This window comes from Lepidochelys kempii, chromosome 1 (assembly GCF_965140265.1).
Source record: "Lepidochelys kempii isolate rLepKem1 chromosome 1, rLepKem1.hap2, whole genome shotgun sequence".
NCBI lineage: Eukaryota > Metazoa > Chordata > Testudines > Cheloniidae > Lepidochelys > Lepidochelys kempii.
This window is the reverse complement of record NC_133256.1, coordinates 230,414,902-230,436,314: the sequence shown is the minus strand read 5'-3', so window position 1 is coordinate 230,436,314 and position 21,413 is coordinate 230,414,902. Positions and strand designations below refer to the sequence as shown.

General features: G+C 39.6%; 1 protein-coding gene across 4 annotated transcripts in view; it reads left to right on the top strand.

Moving 5' to 3' along the window:
- RASSF8 (Ras association domain family member 8) overlaps positions 1 to 19,326 on the top strand; it is a 122,775-nt gene extending 103,449 nt beyond the window's left edge. For all 4 annotated transcript variants that reach the window (XM_073317764.1, XM_073317789.1, XM_073317780.1 and 1 more), the window contains 3 exons: positions 8,285 to 9,171; positions 12,779 to 12,923; positions 14,371 to 19,326. In XM_073317764.1, coding sequence (XP_073173865.1) covers positions 8,285 to 9,171; positions 12,779 to 12,923; positions 14,371 to 14,492 — 1,154 coding nt within the window. In that variant the 3' untranslated portion in view covers positions 14,493 to 19,326. The remainder of the gene's footprint in view (positions 1 to 8,284; positions 9,172 to 12,778; positions 12,924 to 14,370) is intronic.
- The last annotated feature ends 2,087 nt before the right edge of the window (positions 19,327 to 21,413 follow it).

The window sequence follows — 21,413 nt, the reverse complement described above, 5'->3', positions numbered from 1 at the left end:
GTGTAAGGCTTAATGTTTGTGTGGCATTTTGAGATGCTCAGATGGAAGGTAATAGAGGAGTGCAAAGTATTTTATAGTAAAATAATAGCTTGCCTGAATATAGGGGTATTACCTTGTGCTCACACTTTCCTATTGAAGGAGGTCATCATAAGTTCAGGGCTTGTCTATATGGCAAGTTACCATGTAGCAAGGTGGGGTGTGAATCTACAGCACATCAGCTTGCTGTACAGGATTATCCTGTATGGACACTGCTACAGTCCACTGAAAGTCCCAGAGTGCATCTTGGTGTACAGTAGCATTCTAGGACTTCTGCTGTGCTGTAGCAGTGTCCACATGGGACATTACTGTGCAGCAAAGTGGTGCACTGTACATTCGCACCTTGGCTTGCCGCACTGTAACTTGTCATATAGATAAGCCCTAGTCACGTAAATACTTTTGCCCTGTGAATAACTTTACTCACTTTTACCCATTGAATTTAATAGGACTGTTTACATCAGTATAGTTGAGAGTCTGTGTTTGGTTTTTATAAGACTAGGATCTAAATCTGATTTCCATTACTTTCTGAGATCATGGGAGCACATAGTAATTTAAACTCTCTAGTCTTTACTTTTACTTTTTTTGATTCTTTTAATCATTCTTGGCATTTAATGGAAAACGAGTTCTCAGGTAACCAGAATCATGCCTTTAAATTGCTTAAGCCTCTGTCGCTTAGTGGATCAAATGTCAGCTTCATAGTACAAAGGTATTGAGTTCAAACCTTAAATTTTTATTAAAATTACTCGCAATTATTTTTCCATCAATGCCATTAGAGCTTTAGCGTTGCTACTTTTGCTAAATCAAACAAAATCTAACCTAAAATGTTTCACACCTTTTAAAAAAAAAAGTTGATTAAAAGTACAGTTCAGCCAGTGTAATCTCTCTAAAAACAGCCATGTTAGAAAACAGCCTTTTAAATTGTCATGATATATAAGACAGAGTTAAATTTCTCTCTTCTATCTCTTTCTTGGGGTTAGAATGTCACATGTGAGAGATCCAAATAGATAGTAAAGGGACCAGATTAGTCCTATTTGTGTCTTACATTAGATATGTAATGGCTCTCTTTTCTAGCTGTTTTTATAGCGGTCACATCTTGACTAGCAATTGCCAGATTGGACCAGAGCCAAGGTCCATCGAGTCCACTGTTTTTGTCTTTGACTATGGCCAGTGCCACGTGTCAGAATGAAGTGGAAGAACCGGGATGGTAGACACCTTACACCTATGGAATAACCTGACAACCAGGAAAACTTCCTCTAATCCCCAGCAGTTAGAATTTGGTTTAAGTCCTGAAGAATGAGAGTTTATATTCCTTCCAAACTCTTGGAGGCTATTAATCCTGACTGTTGTAACTCTGGATATTGTTGTTATCTCTTTTTGAATCCTAATAAGTGTTATATTATGCCAGTGAGTTCCAAAAGCTGAGTGTATATTGCAAGGGAGAAGTACTACTTTTGTGAGTTGAAAATTTGCTGTTTTTTATTCTAGGGAATGTCCCCTTGTCCTTTTGTATGATGAGAGAAGGTGAACAGAAGAACCTGCTCTACCTTCTCTATACTATTCATGGTTTGGGCCTCACAGAATGAATCTCTTCATTTCTAACTGGGACGCTCTGGGATTTTTATTTGTTCTTCTGCCCCATGTCACTGTCTCTCTTTGCCCAACCCATTAGCGTGTCATTCTTACCCTGGATCTTTAGGTCTTGTTTGTTTGTTTGTTTGTCTCCTTGCTTTACCCTACCACCAAAAACCCACCTTATTGATTGCACCTCTCCCTCTTTCTATATAATTTGTCCTGCTTCTCAGGGTTTTTTCTCCTTCTTTCCCTTCTCTCATTCCTTGTTCATATTACCATCTCTTCTTGATCCTTCTTGTCTTGTGCTGGTTGGCTTATGAAGACTGGGGATGGTGAAGTCACTGATTTTCTTTTCCGAAAGTCTCACATTCTTTCTCTCGATTCCTTCACTTACCTTTCTGTCTTTTTGTCCTCCGCTGCAGTAAGGGCCCCCTACTAATCCCAAGATCTACCAATGAAAACTTGTGTCAGGGTCAAGAGAAGAGCCAATATCTTGGCATGTTAGGAATCCAGACTGAGGCACAAGCACAGTGCTCTTTTTCACACCTCACATCTCATAGTACAAGAGTAGATGTTGCTTCTGCAATGGGAGGTGCAGTGGGAGGGAGAGAAGCCTGGCTTGATCTGGTACACAAGCACAGCAAGGCTATTAAAGGGACATTATTATTTGTATTACTATAGTGTCTTGGAGCTCTAGTTATGGAGCAGGACCCCGCTGTGTATAAACAGAGCAAAAAGATGATTTCTGAGGGCTTACGAAGAAGGCAGGAGCACAGGTGACTAAATGTCCTTGTATTTAGTTCAAATTTGGACCATCCCATTGAAATCATATTCTGTGCTTTCATTATCATTGCTACTGATACTGTTTATTATTTGTATTGTGGTAATAACTAGAGGCCCTAGCCCAATTGCACTGAGCAGACATATAACAAATGCAGATGGTCTCTGCCCAAAAGAGCTCAGGGTGTGTGTATCACACATTGTTGGGCAGTGCAATTGTGAAAATGTGTTGTTTGATTTTAAATGCAGTATTGGTGGTCAGTTGTATTACAGACCCAGCAAAGGTATTTCATGGGAGTGGAAATGGTACCACTTTTACTTTGAACTTCCACTGGTTTTTAACTAACAGAAATAATCCTGTGTGGGATGATTGTAACCGAAGTGCTAAACTTAAACAGAGGGTTTAAAATGATCACTGTTAAATAGGACCAGAAGCCTGCTCATTTTTAATTATAAACTATAGTCATGAAGTATAATCTACAAATCCACATTTTTCAGGTTAGTTTAAAAAAGACCTTAATTCCACAGTAACTGTATTTCATTAGTTTAATCATAGTTCCATGTAACTGTCTCTCTCTTATACCCTAAAACTTAGGTCAATGCCAGACCAGCAGTAGAGTGGCCTGCCATGCAAGGTGCTGGTGTTTAGGTCCTGACCCTCCAGTGTAGCAGTGGCTGGCACAGCTCACTTGTTAAAGCTAACTCTGGCTGTCTGAAAAAGGGATGTCTATGAGCTATAGAAGGAGCTTGGGCCAAACCTCTATACATGATCTTGCCAATTTTTTTTAAAAAAAAATACAAGCTCATACTTTCAGTCAATGGAAGTAATTTTATATTAAAACTGCAAAGTACAGTCCTTATTACACTGTGTACTTCTGATGGAAGTGTAACAATATTAGGCTACTAGTGGAAAAATTGTTGGCTTATGTAGGGGACCTGCATTTATCACTAGCTTCTCCTGAATTGCTGCTTGTCTGAAGGGAAATTGTGTAGTACAGGACTTCTGACTCCTTTTCTATCAATAATGAACTTACTATATCATTTGTTCCTCGATGGACAAATCATTTTCATTGGCACATTGACCCAGCAGACATGTACAAAAATAAGACTATTCTAAGATGCTACACATGTACCTCAGTGAGTAGAGAAAAATGTGTAATTGTATTGTTTGGGATGTAGTAAGCAGGAATTGTAAATAAAGATTGTATCATGATAGATATGCACAAGGGGTCAGTGTTAAAATAGTGCATGCAACCTTAGCTTTTGACATTTTATGCCTTTTGATGCTTAACTGTACAACTTTAATGTTCTCTCAACATCATTTTTTGTACGGATTTGTGTGATTAGATATCTAAACTGCACAATTCAGAAAGAAACACTATGTCTTACTGAGTCACGAGTTGCTGGCATGGAACATATGCTGCAAGAAACAGAACACAGTGAATTTTTCTTTAACCTGAGAACCGCTGGTCTTTATTAGGAATGAAAGCAGCTTGTCTTTCTTTGCTAATGCTGGCAGATTACAAACAACAATTTAGCTTTAAAGGTTTCTGATTCTGAAACGTTCTGAGGTTTGTTTTAAATGAACTTTGGTTGCATTTTTACTTGTGAATTAGCATTCTCATAACTAGAGTTAGAGGTTTGTTTACAGCAAAGAGGATTAATCTATACCATAAGTGGCCTGGAGAACAAACCAAAAAATATTTACCTGGGATAAAAGGTTATTTTGTTTTAGAGCGGCACTGGATTCAAAGCATGGTTGTTGCACTATATAAAATCACTAACTCTGCAATCTGGGCCACAGTTTTTTGTGTTGAGTTGGGACCATTAAGTTTGTTGTTTTTAAGATTGTATGTTGACCTTGAACCATAACCCAAGATACGAACAGCTATGTTTTTGTCCAGCACCTCAGTAAATATCCTTCTTGCATTTTCTTTTGAGAGTGCCATGTTTATCCCCTTATTTTATCTTGTTCTCATGTTGCTTTACTGTAGTGCATTTAGTAGCAAACTGAATGGAAACTGCATGCTAAGCACTCACCCAGTGGGCTGCTGTTTAGATTTACAAGGTTTATTTGAACCTGGCTCTTTGACACAAAATAACATTCGTAGCATTACTGTGACTGTAAGATAAAAGAGCTATGAGCGTTTAGGATTAACAACATAGAGTGCAAAGCTACAACCTTTGCTCTGAGATCCTGGAACATGTTTTTCCTCTCCTGGATTTGTAGTGTTTAATTTGCCGTGGTGAACTGCATTAGGCTTGATTTACCAATAGTGACATGGATGCTTAGTACAAACTCTTAAGATACTGCATGTTAAATGTAGAATAGTTTGGGTTGGCAAATCTACAACTGTGTCTCTTGGCACATTGGCTCTTTTTCAGCTACTTTATTCCTATAAACATTAAAACTGATTCCAAGAATTTCAGCCAAATAGATTGGTACACTGATAGAATTTCTTCCAGTGCTTATCTTGAGTCACTATAAAGAGGTTTTTAGTTTTGAATTTGACCTGCGGTTTCCATTTTTACTTGCCTCATTTTGTCCATCTCTTTCATGGGGGTGGGAACAGTGGGTAGTCTTTACTTACATACTCTCTCCTCTCTGAGGAAATGTATTGAGACCTATTCTTCCCTTCCCTCTTGCTAACTGGCTAAATATTATTAATATGACTATATGCAATGTTGTTGTAGCCATGTCAGACCCAGGGTATTAAGGAGACAAATTGAATGAGGGAATATCTTTTATTGGACCAACTTCTGTTGGTGAGAGAGACCAGCTTCTGAGGTTACACAGAGCTCTTCTTTGGTGTGGGCTACCTTAAGAAGAGCTCTGTGTAGGATCAAAAGCTTGTCTCTCTCACCAACAGATGGTGATCCAATAACTGATCTTACATCCACCTTGTCTTGTTAATATGACTAGTCAGCTCTAGTTTTCTCTCTTCTAGTCAATCCCTCTCAAGCTAATGTTTAGTTCCTGGGCATAGTGAAGTGGGAGCTCCCAAAGTGATACAGAAGTAATAATTTCAGACGCTTTATCTATATGCTGTAAAGCATGATTTCCAAGGATGATCTGATGATATCAACTAGTTGACCTACAACAGCACTCTGTGTGTGTGCATCCTAAAAATTCTATCTGAGGGTGCTGTCTTGAGAAAATGTAATTGCAAGCCAGAGGCAAATCTACACAAGATTAAAATACCTTTTGATGTTTGGAAAGTAGTAGTGGTTTGGGGGATGGTTATCTTTGCTTTGGATCTCCCCAAATGGCTCTCTCATGGACTTCTTCTGATATAACCTTAACTCCCCATCTGTCTCTTAAATAAGGGTATGTCTATACAGCCCCATGGCAACGAGCCTCTGAATCAAGGTAGACGGGCTCAGACTAGCTCTCCAAAAAATCTGTGTAGACAGTGCTTTGAAGTTGTAGCTTGGGTTGGAACTCAGGTTCTGAAGCCTCCTGGGCTGGGAGGCTTACCCCCACAGGCTGTGTAGACATACCCTTAGTGTGTACAAAGCTGAAAAAGGGAAGAAATTCTATCCCATAGATATCCATTGTTCACATTTACCTGGGATAAGGAACTATTACAATTGCTTCGAAAAAGGAGAAATTTTAAAAAGACTTGCATTTCAGGCACTTATTAAGTGATGAACTCCAGCACTGCCTAGCTCATTCTGATTTCCCTTTAAGAATGTGTTTGAGAGGTTGTATTAAGAGAGCATGTGATTACATTTTTCTGATAACTAATAGTTATGGAGCTTGTCACAAACTATTGCACAGCATGCTTGGAAAGCAGTTAGACTCTCTCCCAGTTCTTTTTTTTAAATATAATGCTACTTTTTTAATATAATATTTTGTAGCCATGTTACACTGTTCACTCAAATTTAGCTTGTGATCCACTCTGACCCCAAGATCCCTTTCCATAGTACTCCTTTACTTTTCAATAAATCAGTCTTCACAAGGTAGGGGGAGTTCAGTTTTATTTTTCCCTACCTGTGAAGACTGATTTATTTTAAAATAACAATAGTGTTTAAAAAATAATGCGGCGCGGGAGTGGGGAGAAGAAGACTAACATGTTGGCTTCATATGCAGTATTATAGATCGGCTTGGAAGGATTAAATTTGTATTGGTAAATGTCGGTGAATATCAGTTTCACCACACACGCACACCAACTGATGGGGGGGGGGGGAAATTTCTGTAGAGCTAATTGAAATTTAAGGATAAGCAGTATTTTTCCTACTTTGCCTGAGAAAATATTTGAGTCTGATTTAAGGATATTTACTTTATATGTTTTGACATGTGATGTTGACAGTTTGTGTTTGATTATAAAGCTTTAACTTTTTGAATCTCAATATCTAAATAATTGGCTGATCTCCTACCTATTTTCTAGCCCCTTCCATAATTTCATGCAACTGTGAACATTTTAATCAATAAAAATGGGGAAATGATTACAAATAAATATGAATATCCATTGAATTTATAAAAAATAAAAATCTAATTCTGTTGAATCTAATTATAGAGGAATGCAAGGAGGAGATGACCCTGGGTCATGAATAAATATGTAAGGGATAATTTGGTGACAGCAAAAACATAATTTATTTTCTCTATTGAAAATATAACCACATTACATTGTAAAGCCAGCTGCTTGGATAGAGGTCAGAGATCGTCACAGCAATCGTAAAAGGATTCAACATATCGGAGCATTTTTCTGAATCCTCTGAAGCCCAAAAAAAGATCTGATTGGTCGCTGCTATGTAAATTTTCTGAGCCAGGTATCCGCAATCACCAAGTTTGGCATCCTCTAGTGGTGTCTCTTTAGCCTCATCTACTGTATTGAAGTCTGGACATGGTTGTCAGCAATCACATTAATTAACACAATACTGATCATGGCTTAGACTAGAATAATGCTGTGTCAGCATCGTCTTGGTTAACTAAGGATTTAATTGTGGGTTATGGTCTTTATAACAGTGGCTCCTATCTGATGACTTTTTGTCCAGGTGAAAACACAGAATTTAATTTTGCAAATTATGTAGGTGGAGAGAGAAAATATCCTTAGAAACTTTTCTAGTCTCTGATTTGTCATTTTCTAATAATAAACTCTCATCTTTTCCCATTGCTAGAATTCAGAGTTAATTGGGTCACTGTTATAATGTAGACTAAGTGGCTTGCTATATTGAAATGCAAAGTGAAAATATGATTTCTTGTCCTACAGCTTCCATGAGGTATTATGTTTCAAATCACATATTCAAAGGAAATCCAGTACTAATTTGTTCATTTACTCTTGTATGCTAACAGAACTTGTCTTAGCACAATTCATGACTAAAAAGAGTCGGGGTACCCACTGTATTACTTTGCGCAAAATTTTTCAAAATAGATGTTATTGCCTTCACTTAAAACCTGTTCTAGTATAGTAGATTACTGTTTTCTTCTGTGTTGGAAAGCACTTTGCTCGTTATGGGTGCAATTGCAATCTAAATAATAGATTAATGCTGTGTAGACGAATAATTTTTAAAGCATTGTATTGGAGGTACATACAAAAAAAGATCTATGCTAATCCTGTTGTAATTTAGAGTTGTACATCTACCTCCCATATACCACTTCTTAAACGTACTCTCTAAAATCAGTGGGAGACTAATGCTCTGACACTGAACTTGGGATATTGAGTTTGATCCAGGAACTACTGGATGAGATTCTATCGTGTGTGTTGTTCAGGAAATCAGACTAGATTATCGTAATGGTTCCTCCTAGCCTTAAAATGTATGATTGGATTATTTAGACTATGCAGCACTCTTATAACTTGTCAGTATATATCCTTAGCCAATAGTTCCCTCTGTTGGACTGTTTTAGGTATTACACATGCAATTTTCACCTTTCTCATTATTCTTTCTCCCCTAGGTCGTACTGGAAGATACACATTGATAGAAAAATGGAGAGATACAGAGAGGCATTTGGCACCTCATGAAAATCCTATAATTTCATTGAACAAATGGGGACAGTATGCAAGTGATGTGCAGTTAATATTACGCCGCACAGGGCCATCTCTCAGCGAGAGGCCGACTTCAGACAGTGTTGCTCGAATACCTGAAAGAACTTTGTACCGACAAAGCTTACCTCCATTAGCCAAGCTAAGGCCTCAGAATGACAAATTAATAAAAAGGAGAGAGCCAAAAAGGAAATCTTTGACCTTCACTGGGGGTGCAAAAGGGTTAATGGACATTTTTGGGAAAGGTAAAGAATCTGAGTTCAAGCAAAAGGTGCTCAACTATAAAACAACAGCTGAAGAGTTGAAAAAACTGATCCACCTCCAGACTGAGAAGCTTCAGTCCATTGAGAAGCAGCTGGACTCAAACGAGGCTGAAATCAGGTACTGGGAACAGAAGTATAATTCCAGCCTGGAAGAGGAAATTATCAAACTCGAACAGAAAATCAAAAGAAATGAAGTAGAGATTGAAGAGGAAGAGTTCTGGGAAAATGAACTGCAGATTGAGCAAGAGAATGAGAAGCAGTTGAAGGAACAACTCCTGGAGATCAGGCAAAGAATCCTGGAGTGTGAGAGCAAGTTAAAAGACTATATGGCTCAAATCCACAGAATGGAGAGTGGCCTTGAAGCAGAGAAGTTGCACCGGGAAGTTCAGGAGTCACAGGTGAATGAAGAAGAAGTCAAAGAGAAGATTGAGAAGATGAAAAGTGAAATTGATATTCAGGGCCAACAGAGTCTGAGGCTAGAAAATGGCATTAAAGCTGTAGAAAGGTCATTGGGCCAAGCCACCAAAAGATTACAGGTAAGAACATTTTTTTCTGCCTGGGGAAAGATAGCAGGTTTAAGTTTTAATTAGTCAAAGATCTGACAGAGCTGGTTAGAAAAACGGGGGAAATCTTCCATGATGATGTTTGTGAAAAATTTGTCTGTCTTTTCTCCATCAGAAATTTTCAGAATTTGCAATTTTTGGACCAGCCAGTCCTAATCCCATGACATAAGTGATTGTCTCATTCCCCTGCCCCTTAGTCCCTCAGGTTAGATAAAGATTTTTGTGTGCTTGCTCTTTAAATATTCAGAGGGACTCAATTACTTGAGGAATTAGTGCTGAATGCAACACAGAACATTTCACCTCTAGTTGCAGGTTCAGTGGCAGGCAGTAGGGTTGCCAGGTGTCCAATTTTCAACCAGAACACCCGGTCGAAAAGGGACCCTGTCTGCTCCGGTCAGTAGTGCTGACCGGTCGGGACATTAAAAGTCTGATTGGCACAGGGCTGGCAGGCTCCCTACCTAGCTTCATGCGGCTCTCCAGAAGTGGCGACATGTCCCTGCAGCCCCTAGGCAGAGGCGCTGCCAGGGGGGCTCCACACGCTGCCCCTGCCCTGAGCGCTGGCTCCGCAGCTCCCATTGGCCGGGAACCGTGGCCAATGGGAGCTACGGGGGTGGCGCCTGCGGGCAGAGGCAGCACCCAGAGCCATCTGCCTAGGAGCCAAGGGACCTGCCAGCAGCTTCCTGGGAGTTGCCTGAGATAGCAGCCACCCAGAACCTGTGCCCCAGCCCTGAGCCCCCTCCTGTACCCCCTGCCCCTCCCCAGAGCCTGTACCTCCTCCCACACTTCAACTCCCTACCTCAGCCAAGAGCCCCCCCCACACTCCCAAGAACCCCTCAGCTCCAGCCCAGAGCCTCCTCCTGGAACCCAAACCCCTCATCCCTAGCCCCACCCCAGAGCCCACACCCCTAGCCTTGGAGAAAGGGCAGGGCCTGGGCGGGGCCACAGAAGAGATGGGGGCAAGAGCGTTCGGTTTTGTGCAATTAGAAATTTGGCAACCATAATTGGTAGTGACCCAAAGTCATTACCATCTTTTGGCTGTTCAGTGACCTGTGTGAAATCACGGAGTGGTCTGAGTTCCTAGTGGATGAATGTCCACATCCAGCATAGCCACTTTTACCACCATATTTGGTATTCTGATTTGGCTGTATTGGCAGAGGCCTGGACCCTCCTCTTACACTAGGAATAGGCCCTTTTTAAAAGTCAGCATTTTGAGTTACATTGGGATAATGAAGGTTGAAGCTTGCACTACCTGTCTGTCCTTTGCCTTTTTGAGGCTGAACTTCTGTCTGTCTAGTGCTGCTCTCCAGAATCTTCCATGAGCATAGTATTTAGAAAAAAGATACAGATCCAAAAGTAGTATCAGAATGGGTGTGTTAAAGTAACAGGTTATAAAACAATTGTTTGGAGACTAGCTCTTCCTTTTTCCTACCTGACTTGTTTGAGTTCAAGATTCTGTTTTCTGTCTACCTCAAGCAATTATAGAGCCCATGTCACTGGAGAATTAAGTCACTGTTTTTTATTTCCTGCAAAAGTTAATAGTGTCACTTGGACCTAAGTAGAGCATGAAATAATGAATATAAATGGAAATCCAGTTTGTAGCAAATAGTGGCAAGGGGGGATACAATGACACTGGGAAGCAAATTTCCCTATTCCTGGTATGTCTAATATCCCAGGCACCCTAGAATTAAGGCACTCAGTTTCAGTTGGTTATAGCACTGTTATTTATTTTAATATCCTGTACTAAACTGCTGCTGCATTCCACGGTAGCTGAGTAGTGTGAAGTGATTCTGCTGTCACTATGTAAAGGACTTGGGGATCCTTAGAATCACAGGTTCCAGTACCGTATCAATTTAAGCTGTTTTTACTAAATAAAAATATGGTTAATATGGGCATCTGAAAAAAACACATGAAAACTCTAAGCATATATGTTTAGCCACCCATCCCCAGCCTCTAGTGACATTACAAATTATCCTTTTAGTTACTGTGATACCCGGAGAACCCCCTTTTCATTTATTTATTTTAGTTAAATAACAATGCTGATAACATCCACTGAGGCACACTCAGTTCAGACTCCCATTCTCACGTGCTCTGGCTGTCGCAAGCAAATTCCTATTAAGCTAAATTTTCAGCGCTTGTTCTCAAACTAAAGATTTTTTTTTCCAGAAAGTTTGAGCAAAATCAGTTCAGCTGTGTTTGAGTTATGCAAGGGAGAAGAGGATATTATATGTTTCTCTATAATCTCAGATTGAAGTGTTAGTGCTCACATAACTAACTGATTTGAAATTAGAAATTTTAAATGTGGCTTGTTTTTTATGGTCTTTGCTGAATAATAAGGAAGGGAAGAAAATTGGTTCAGTAGTTCTAAGGGTATGAACATGTAAAGTCAGCATTTTCATGTATGCATGTGAGAATTTCCTAATCACTCTTCTCCTTCTGTATTTTTAAGGACCTTTTTAAGGACCTTCAGTCAAGCATGTGCTGTGATTTAGCAATTTTCCTTTCTTTCCTTGCCATTGGCATTTTTAGAAAAGGAGATTTAAAATGCAAAAAAAAGAGCATTGATGCAACATTAGGTGTGAGACCTCAAGGGACAAATTTCAAAAGCTCTTAAGTGATTTAGGAGCTTAATTCGATGGGACTTAGATACTTTTGAAAATTTTACCCTCCAACACTCAGAAGTCAGGAAATTCCAAAGGCTGAGGTTATTCACACTGTTGGTATTGCCACTTGCATGTTTTTAATGTCTTCTGATCCTCTTCCTTTTGTTCAATGAATGCCTCAGTGCATTACTGTTTTTGTGTATTTTATAGGATAGAGTAAACAAATACAGAGTTAACATTGAGGGGGGAATATCCATTTTTGGAATTTCCTGACACTTGAGTGCATGTTTTCAGAATGTAAGATATTAATGCAAGCTGAGACAAAATAGATTCTGAAGAATTTTGGCAAAAATCTGAGGACTTATTTTCTTAAAACCAGAGCAATCTCTGAAATGTACTTGCTAGACACTGTACACACCCATAGCAAGAAGCAGTCCTTGCCCAGAAATGCTTACAGTTGAAATATGCAAGACAAAGGGTACAGAGAAAGGAAGTATCCTCGCCATTTTACGGATGGGAAACTCAGGCACGGAGGTATTAAGTGACTTGCCCAAATTATACAAGAAATCTGTGGCAGAACCACAAATTGGAGCCAGACTTTCAGGGTTCTGGCCAGTGCCTTAAACAAAAGGTTAGCATCTGTAGCATTCAGGATATGGATTATCAGGGCCTCTTGCTGCTATTGTGCTACGTTTCTGTTCAGGTGACTTGAGTAGTGTCTGAGAGAGGACAAGGAAGCAAGTATCTGATAACTGCTAACAAGTAGATAAGTGCACATGACTCAGTATCATTTTACTTTTATAAGTTATGCAGCAAACCATCTTTCAAAAAAACAATATCTAAAAAACTAGTAACTTTCTATTTACCCATCAAAGAAAAAAAATTACTTGCCCCAGAGACAAATGGATGGATAGAATTTTGAACGGCTGTTCCAGACTTACCCACCTCTAAACAGACTTATTTTCCCCCTTTCTGTTTAGGACAGAGAACAAGAACTGGAGCAGCTAACAAAGGAGCTAAGACAAGTAAATCTCCAACAATTTATCCAGCAAACAGGAACAAAGGTCACAGTGCTTCCAGCAGACCCTGTTGAAGTGGAGGCTTCTCTCACACAGCTCGAAAGAGGTACAAAATTGAAAGTTTTGTAAGGGAAAAAAAATACTCTTCTCTCTTCCTTTAACACTAATACACTAAACATCAAATGAACTCTTTTTATATTGAGGGACTAGCAGATAATGATAACTAAGTAGCAAGAGTATGCTATGCAGGTTCTCCTTTCATACATTAAAAAAATCTCACACACACACACACACCGCCCTCTGAAATATGCTCATGCAACTTATGGTTGTGCCAGTGATGCAACCACTGTTGTACCTAGCAGGTAACTGAGCTTCTGCTGTGACAGCCCTGCAAGTCCTCCCTGGACCTTCATCTCAGCCCAAACCTTCTACTTTTCAAAAATCTTCTGCAAACACTCCTTTTTCCAAGGCCTTTATTGTCAACCCTCATGTAGAGCCCTTCTGCTAATGATGCCATGGTGTTTCTTTTAGGAGGGCGGGGAGTTGGTAGTTTGGGTGCATATCTACATGCATCCTACTGTATGTGTGCACTGTCTGGGGGTGTGTGTGCGGGGGGGGTATATTTTCAAAGCCAACTAACAAACAACTCACATTAAAATGAGTGGCAGTTGTGTGTCTAAATGTCAACCGTTCTACAGTCACCTGTGTATCTATTCTATGTAAGGTTTCAGAGTAGCAGCCGTGTTAGTCTGTATCCGCAAAAAGAAAAGGAGTACTTGTGGCACCTTAGAGACTAACCAGTTTATTTGAGCACCAGCTTTCGTGAGCTACAGCTCACTTCATTGGATGCATGCAGTAGAAAATACAGTGGGGAGATTTTATATACACAGAGAACATGAAACAATGGGTGTTACCATACACACTGTAACGAGAGTGATCACTTAAGGTGAGCTATTACCAGCAGGAGAGGAGGGGGCAGGGGGAAAACCTTTTGTAGTGATAATCAAGGTGGGCCATTTCCAGCAGTTGACAAGAACGTCTGAGGAACAGTGGCGGTGGGGGGATAAACATGGGGAAATAGTTTTACTTTGTGTAATGACACATCCACTCCCAGTCCTTATTCAAGCCTAATTTAATGGTGTCCAGTCTGCAAATTAATCTGTTTTTGAAGTTTTTTTGTTGAATTGCCACTTTTAGGTCTGTAATTGAGTGACCAGAGAGATTGAAGTGTTCTCCGACTGGATTTTGAATGTTATAATTCTTGACGTCTGATTTGTGTCCATTTATTCTTTTACGTAGAGACTGTCTGGTTTGTCCAATGTACATGGCAGAGGGGCATTGCTGGCACATGATGGCATATATCACACTGATAGCTGTGCAGGTGAACGAGCCCCCTGATGGCGTGGCTGTAAATGTATTCTATGTAAATGGCTATGGTTGTGCTGCACCCAAGTACACTGGTACACCAGGGAATAAGCGTGTTCTCTAAATGTTACGAATAATATTTAGTAATTATTAAGGAAATCAGACTAATTATCATCTTTTTTGTGTAGAGACAACATTTCAGTCTGGGTCCCTGAAACGCCCAGGTTCATCAAGGCAGCTCCCCAGTAATCTTCGAATTCTACAGAATCCACTGTCGTCTGGTTTTAACCCTGAGGGCATTTATGTATAACAATATATACCTCTTCTGGAGAGGACCTATGAAGGTACCATGGACAGTAGAAGTTCCTTCCTTTCTGATTCTACCAACGATGAATGAAAGAAGCTTTTCCTCTTTAAGCCACCACATGTTGCGTTTCTTCATTCTACACACCACGTGGAGCCATACCCCCTGCACTGATGCAAAAGAACAAAGGAACTGTGTAGCTACCCAGCTGGCAATGTTGAAGTTACTGTCCAATAACTATTGATGCAAAAGCCTTCATTTGTATTATTGCTACTTCAGAAGCATTTAGAAAAGTATTACTCGATGTATAGGCATAAATAAAACACTGACTGAGCAGAGTGAAGGAACCTGTTTGCAACTGGTTTAAGGTTTAATTTATTCCATGCAATCCATGGTGGTGTGAATGTTGACCTTTACGGTGTTTATTTTATTATTTTAAACTTGTGACTAATTATATAATATCGTATTTCTCAGTCTGACCAGATGACTTTTTTGTGTGTATAAATGTCCAGTGTTTCATCACATTAACAGTTCACAAACACAGGAGTGTTGTGGGGGTGCTGTATCTTTAAAATAGTCTCGAACCACTGATTTTGTTTCGTTGTGGATTATGATGCATCATCACATTCATTGCTACCTTCTTAGGCTTGAAGGGTGAGTTTGTGGGATTAGCTTCCTATTGATTCTGCCTTGAATGAATCATTAAAAGATATTATGGAATTTAAAGCTGGCTTGGTAAGGATATTTCCAGCATATGATTGAGGATGCACTAGTTAGACAGTATTTTATTCTATAGAATGTATATTTGAGATATTGTGCTACACTGTGTATGCCTTTTGAGAAACAATATAAGGGGTCTTCATCATATGTCTTACTAAAAGGGGGTGTGAGGCTTCTCAGTGTGTGGCTTTTTGACTTTTTTTTCACCAGCAATGACAGTGTTCTTATTTTCCTGTAAATGTTGCTGTTCTTTTAAAAAAAAAAAAAAAAATCCACACACACCATTTAGCAAAATGATATTTAAAAGAGCTGGGGTGATATCCTGGTCCCATTGAAATCAATAGCAAAATTCCCATTGACGTCATTGGGGCCAGGATTTCATTCCTGCTCCCCAAAATTTTATGGAACATGTTTTTCTTTAGATATGCAAGATTATTTCTGTTCAGGGTTTTATAGAGCATGTATTTTACAAGAGAGAGGTAGAAGATAGACTTTCACAGATTCACTTGTAGACTTCCATTTATTTTTACAATATTTTGAGGTCACCTAATACAACCAAAAATAAAACAAGGTTTAGATAAAGTGGCTCCCCAGCAGAATGTAAAAGTAAACACTTCCAAATAAAGTGCGGTTATGATGCTAGGCCCTGGTCCTGCACTCGGATCAATGCAGTGGACACAGTCCTGAGTCTGTGCAGAACACCATGGGCATCAGTGGAACTCCTTCTTGCCGACCTGAGGGGTCCACCTGCATGGATCGGATTACAGACTCTGGGCCTTATGTATTGCATTTGGACTGCCCATTATAACAGCACCAGATATTGCCATTGCATGCCTGCAGATCCCTTTGACTTCAGTGGGAGCCATGCCTGTGCATCCAGAGCAGAATTTAGCCCTTCGGGTCCCCAGAAATCAAAATCTAGAGGGAGAATCCTGATTCCATTGAAGTCAATGGCAGAACTTCTTTTGACTTTAGTAGGATCAGGATTTCATACCTGGTGAGTAAAAACCCAAGCTTTAATAATTAAAGAATAATACTTTAGAAATCTTTTTATTTTTAAAATATACATGCTCCTGCTTGGATTTACTTGTGCCCAGATAAATACTAAATTAATTTTCCTATTTAAAAAAAGACCAGGAATTTCCACATCAAAATGGTAAATCAAAGTTTGAAGGATACAGCATGAGATGAAGGAATCACCATTAAATGGAATTTTTTGCATTTCTCTTTTATTAATAGCATCAGAAATACTAAAAATGCTGCTGTATTTAGACTAACAGCAACTTCAAATGAGGCTGTGAAGAACACTCAGTTCAAAAATAGTCAGCATCCATGTCTCTTTACTTGTGAACAAACTGGTAAATGTGCTGCTCTGGCCTAAAAAAATCTTTGCCACGCTCAGTTTTTCATATCAGTTATTGATGATTCTGTGCTCATGTATGTTTGTGCTCATAACTTTTTCTTATATAAAAATGTATTTGTTAATATAAAACACAAATAATTTGGAGATTATACTGTGTCCAAGGGGCATATATGCCTTACTTTCCAGGTCCAGTTTTGCCAAACAAATGGCCCAATCTGGTAGGATACTTAGTATCCTCAACTCCCTTTGAAGTCGACTGGAGTTCAGGCAGTCGGCACTTTGCAGTATCGGGCCCAAATTGCGTTGCATAGCAAAGAACCTATGTCACTTAATCACAAAGAAAAGTTTGATCAAATCTTTTCTGCATACTGATATAGAGGATTGTTAAAGCAGATAAATGTACTTATCCTGTTATGCAGTAAGGGTCTGAGCCAGCTCCCATTGATTTCCATGAGTGCTAAGATCATAAGAATGGTGTGTCTTATTGTGCTTTAAGTGGGTGGGTGAGAAAACTCAGGGTTTTGAATGGCTCAAGATATTTTTCCAGTAATAAAATTTGGAGCCTTTCCCCTTAATTTACTGGTTTAAATTTAGCATAGTTGGGTGGTGACTGCTGTTTGGCAGAGAGGTCAAGCAGTAAGTGGGTTTGGAGACTAGCATTCCATCTTCTGCCCTCCCCAGGTTAAAGCTGGAGAATATCATCAGGGCACCTGAGGAGCTTTCACTGCTTCTGTTCACCAGGAGGGTAAACAGAACAGTTGGTGCTCCAGAGCTGCTGTTAGTAAAACAGTACATTCACTGAAATGTTTTTAAAAATTTGAGAAAATCCCTTTATTTTCCATCTTCTTGACGTGTTGAACTTTACATGGTCCTATGTTTGTGCCGTGTCTGTAGATTAACTAAAAAAATGGCATGCCCTAGAGTTGTGTGTTTTTATTATATTATTCGATTCAATCACAGCATCATAAAGAATTAAGAGTTTCACTCCATATCAACATGTGACCCTTTTGAAATGTAGATTTTTTTATCATGCTTCCATTTTCAAAAGCGTTTTCAAACCTGGTCTAAGGGGCATGAGTAGAACAAAAACAGCATGTACTTTAACAGGTGCCAGATTCTATCCTGGCCAGCGTAATAAATATAGATTTTTGTTTTCATTAACTAGTTCAATATGCAACTATCTGTTTTCCTCAAAGTGCACAGAACATTTATATGAAAGACTCCTATTATTGCTAATGGAAATTAACTGTGTGAATCCCTCACGTTGTCACTCACAAGTGTAGGAAGGGAGATAAATGGAAAAATAGAGTAAGATTTAGGATACAATTTTCAAAAAAAAGTAAATCTCATTGAAAGATCATAATGGCTCATATGTCACTCAAGCATTTTTTAAAATGATACCCATCTTCTGAAACTTGAAAGCGAACATTCCATCACTACCCTAGCTTACAGAATCTGCAAATATTACTTTTCTTTGTGATTAAGAGAAGACCTTTTAGAGAAAGGAAAACCTCTAATTGGGGCTAACTGCCTTTTAAAAAAAAAAAAAGCACACTATGTATTGCATTATGGTGAATTGGGATTATATGTGTGGGGAAAAAATTGATCCTGTGATTTTTAGTGAACTGAAGTATACAGTTTCCCAGTGTGCGTTACTTAGAATGAATTGGGCCTTAATTATCTATGTAAATAGCAAAACTTTATTCATTTTTTTCCAGAAAATAATCTTTAACGGCCTGTACGGTATTAAAATAAGTGTCAAAGTGTTACTTTTATATTATGCCTCTTTTTTTTTTTTTGGAACGTTGAAACATGCATGTTTGTTTTATTTGCTACAGTATTTTAATGTTTTGGATGAAGGCCATCAGCTGTATGGAGATGACAAAACAATCATTCTATCTATTTATTCAGTATTGCTGCTTATCGTTTTCAAAATAAAGCTTTCAGTGCCAATACAGTGCCTGATTGAAAGCTGCAATAGCTCTCTTCAGGCGCTTCGTTATGTTTGTAGAAACCAAAATAAGTGCAGGTGCTGCCCTTGTGTATAGAATGTTCAAACACAAGAAAGCTAATGGCAATAACTGTGTGTGCATGTGTGTACTATTTATGTAAACACACACAGTACATGCACTTAAGCCCAGTTTAGTAATGCACTTAAGCATATGCTTAAATCCATCCCTGTTCAGCACATTGCTGAAGCAGATGCTGATTAGGGCTAGTCATTAAACTGACAGTCATAAAGGGCATGATTCAAAATTCATTGAAATCAATGCGACTTAAGCACATGCTTAAGCACACACACGCTTTGCTGAATTATAGCCTTAAAAAGTTCATTCTGGTTCGAGAGATAACAGTTCTAGTGATGATTCCTCATTTTATGTATAGTTGGTATCTCTGAAACCTTTATTATTCCCACAAATAGAATGAATTTAAGTGTGCCCACTCTATAGAATACAGAGGAGGAAGATTTGAAGAATATGTTTACAACCCAGATGCAGCTTCGGTCTGAACATAATCACACAGTGATTAAGAGATTTGAGTTGCTGAAGCTTTAAACAGGAGAGGCAATGCTCATTAACTGTGAAGACAAAAATGACCATTTTTAGTACTGCTTTGCTTTAACTGCAAGATGGAAATCTGTATTATATGTAATTATATTAGTTTCTCTTTTGACTGTCATTTAAAAAGCTTATATTTTCTGATTATTTTCATGAATTGTTATTCAGTGCTATGAAGAAAAATATTGGATATTCTCCAGTACAATAAATCTTCCCTGAATCATTGGGTCTCTACAATCCGTGGTTTGTTGGCATGCATTGTACATCTCACACTAACACACTGCAGTTGTCACAGTTTTTGTGCATTGAAGAATATCTGGTATGAAAGGAAGACAGGATAGCATACCGCACATATATCTAAAAGGCTTTCAGAAATGTTTATTCTAAATTCATTAACTATGTCAACATAACTGAAGTTGTGTTGGACATAAGCTGAGCATCTGGGCTCTCTATTTATTCGCCTAAAGAGGGAATTTACCCCAAGGGGGGAGAGAGAAAAGGAGCGGACCACTGGTCTGAGTACAGTGAGGAGGCTTGTACCAGAGGGTGTATGCCTATCAGAACTCCAAGCGGGTAGACTAGACCTGTAACAGGAGGGTGGAGATTGTAGAAAGCTGGTGATGCATTCAAATTTAAGCCTACAGGGCAGCTAGGAGTCACTACAATTAAACCAGGTGGCTTTCCCGTGTTTTGCCATCAGGTTTTCCACACTGATACCATTATTGTTAGGGGCCTACTAAATTCACGGCCCATTTTGGTCAATTTCACGGTCACAGGATTGTAAAAATTGTAAATTTCATGGTTTCAGCTATTTAAATATGAAATTTCATGGTATTGTAATTGTAGGGGTCCTGACCCAAACGAGTTGTGGAGGGTTGCAAGGTTATTGTAGGGACGGTTGTGGAAGTGCTATCCTTACTTCTGTGTTGGCAGCAGCGCTGCCTTCAGAGCTGGACAGCTGGAGAGCGGTGGCTGCTGGCCGGGAGCCCAGCTCTGAAGGCAGAGCTGCTGCTAGCAGCAGCACAGAAGTAAGGATGGCCTGGTATGGTATTGACACCCTTACTTCTGCGCTGCTGCCTGCAGAGCTGGGCCCTCAGTCAGCAGCTGCCACTCTGGCTGCCCAGCTCTGAAGGCAGCAATGCAGAAGTATGGTATGGTAATGCCGCCCTTACTTCTGTGCTGCTGCTGGTCAGGTGCTGCCTTCAGAGCTGGACACTCGGCCAACAGCCGCCACTCTCCAGCCGCCTAGCTCTGAAGGCAGTGCAGAAGTAAGGGTGGCAATCCTGCGACCTGACCTAAAATAACCTTGTGACCTCCCTGCAACTCTTTTGGATCAGAACCCCCAGTTTGAGAAATGCTGGTCTCCCCTGTGAAATCTGTATAGTGTACAGTAAAAGCACATAAAAGACCAGATTTCAGTCTGTGACGTGTTTTTCATGGCTGTGAATTTGATAGGGCCCTAATTATTGTAGTATCCAAGTTGCCCTTTTTAATGTGGAAAACAATCTGATTTTACATGCAAGTCTCCTTTCTATTCTTGTAGTTTTGTTTTTTTTAAGACCACTGTTCTCACCCCCAGCCTCAGAGCAGCAGAGGATTTCTGAACCCCACCCAGCCTGCTGCCCTGCAGAGCTGTTTCACTCCTCCAAAGGCAGGAAAGAATGTGGGCCCCAAATGCAATGACTGCAGAATAGCAGCACTGGGCAGCACAATTGGGATTGTGCAGCATCTGAGAAATGAGAGCAATGTGACCCCTTAGGACACTGGTGTTTACTGAGCAATTGGTTATTACACAGTAGTAGCCGCTTCAGTGAGGTAGAAGGAATGATACTAATAATATACATTGATTATTATATAAAACTTTTTAAGCACATGTAGTTCTTTTGGTGGGTAAAATTATACATTTGTTTCACAAGTATGCTGTGCATCTTTTACAAGAGTGAGGCCCTCAGTTATCAGCGGAGCTAGTAACAAGTCAAGCTTTGGAGAAACAATTGAGTTTGGTATCTGTTTGATTTTTTACAATATTTCTCTCCATTCCCTGAGCCAGGGGAGTCTGAGCATCCCATCTGGTATAGCAGTAAATGAGCTGCACTTCTCTAGTTGAGAGGACAATCAGACCTCAGCAGTTCCAGAACCTCACTGCCACCCGACAATCTGCAGCTATACGCAAACCACAGCATGAATTTTCAGGGGCCTGTACTGAAGGAGGCACCATCCTTTGTTTAGCTTATATGTAAACCAGCACGCTATCAGCATGGGAAGATCCCATCTCATGACATGAAG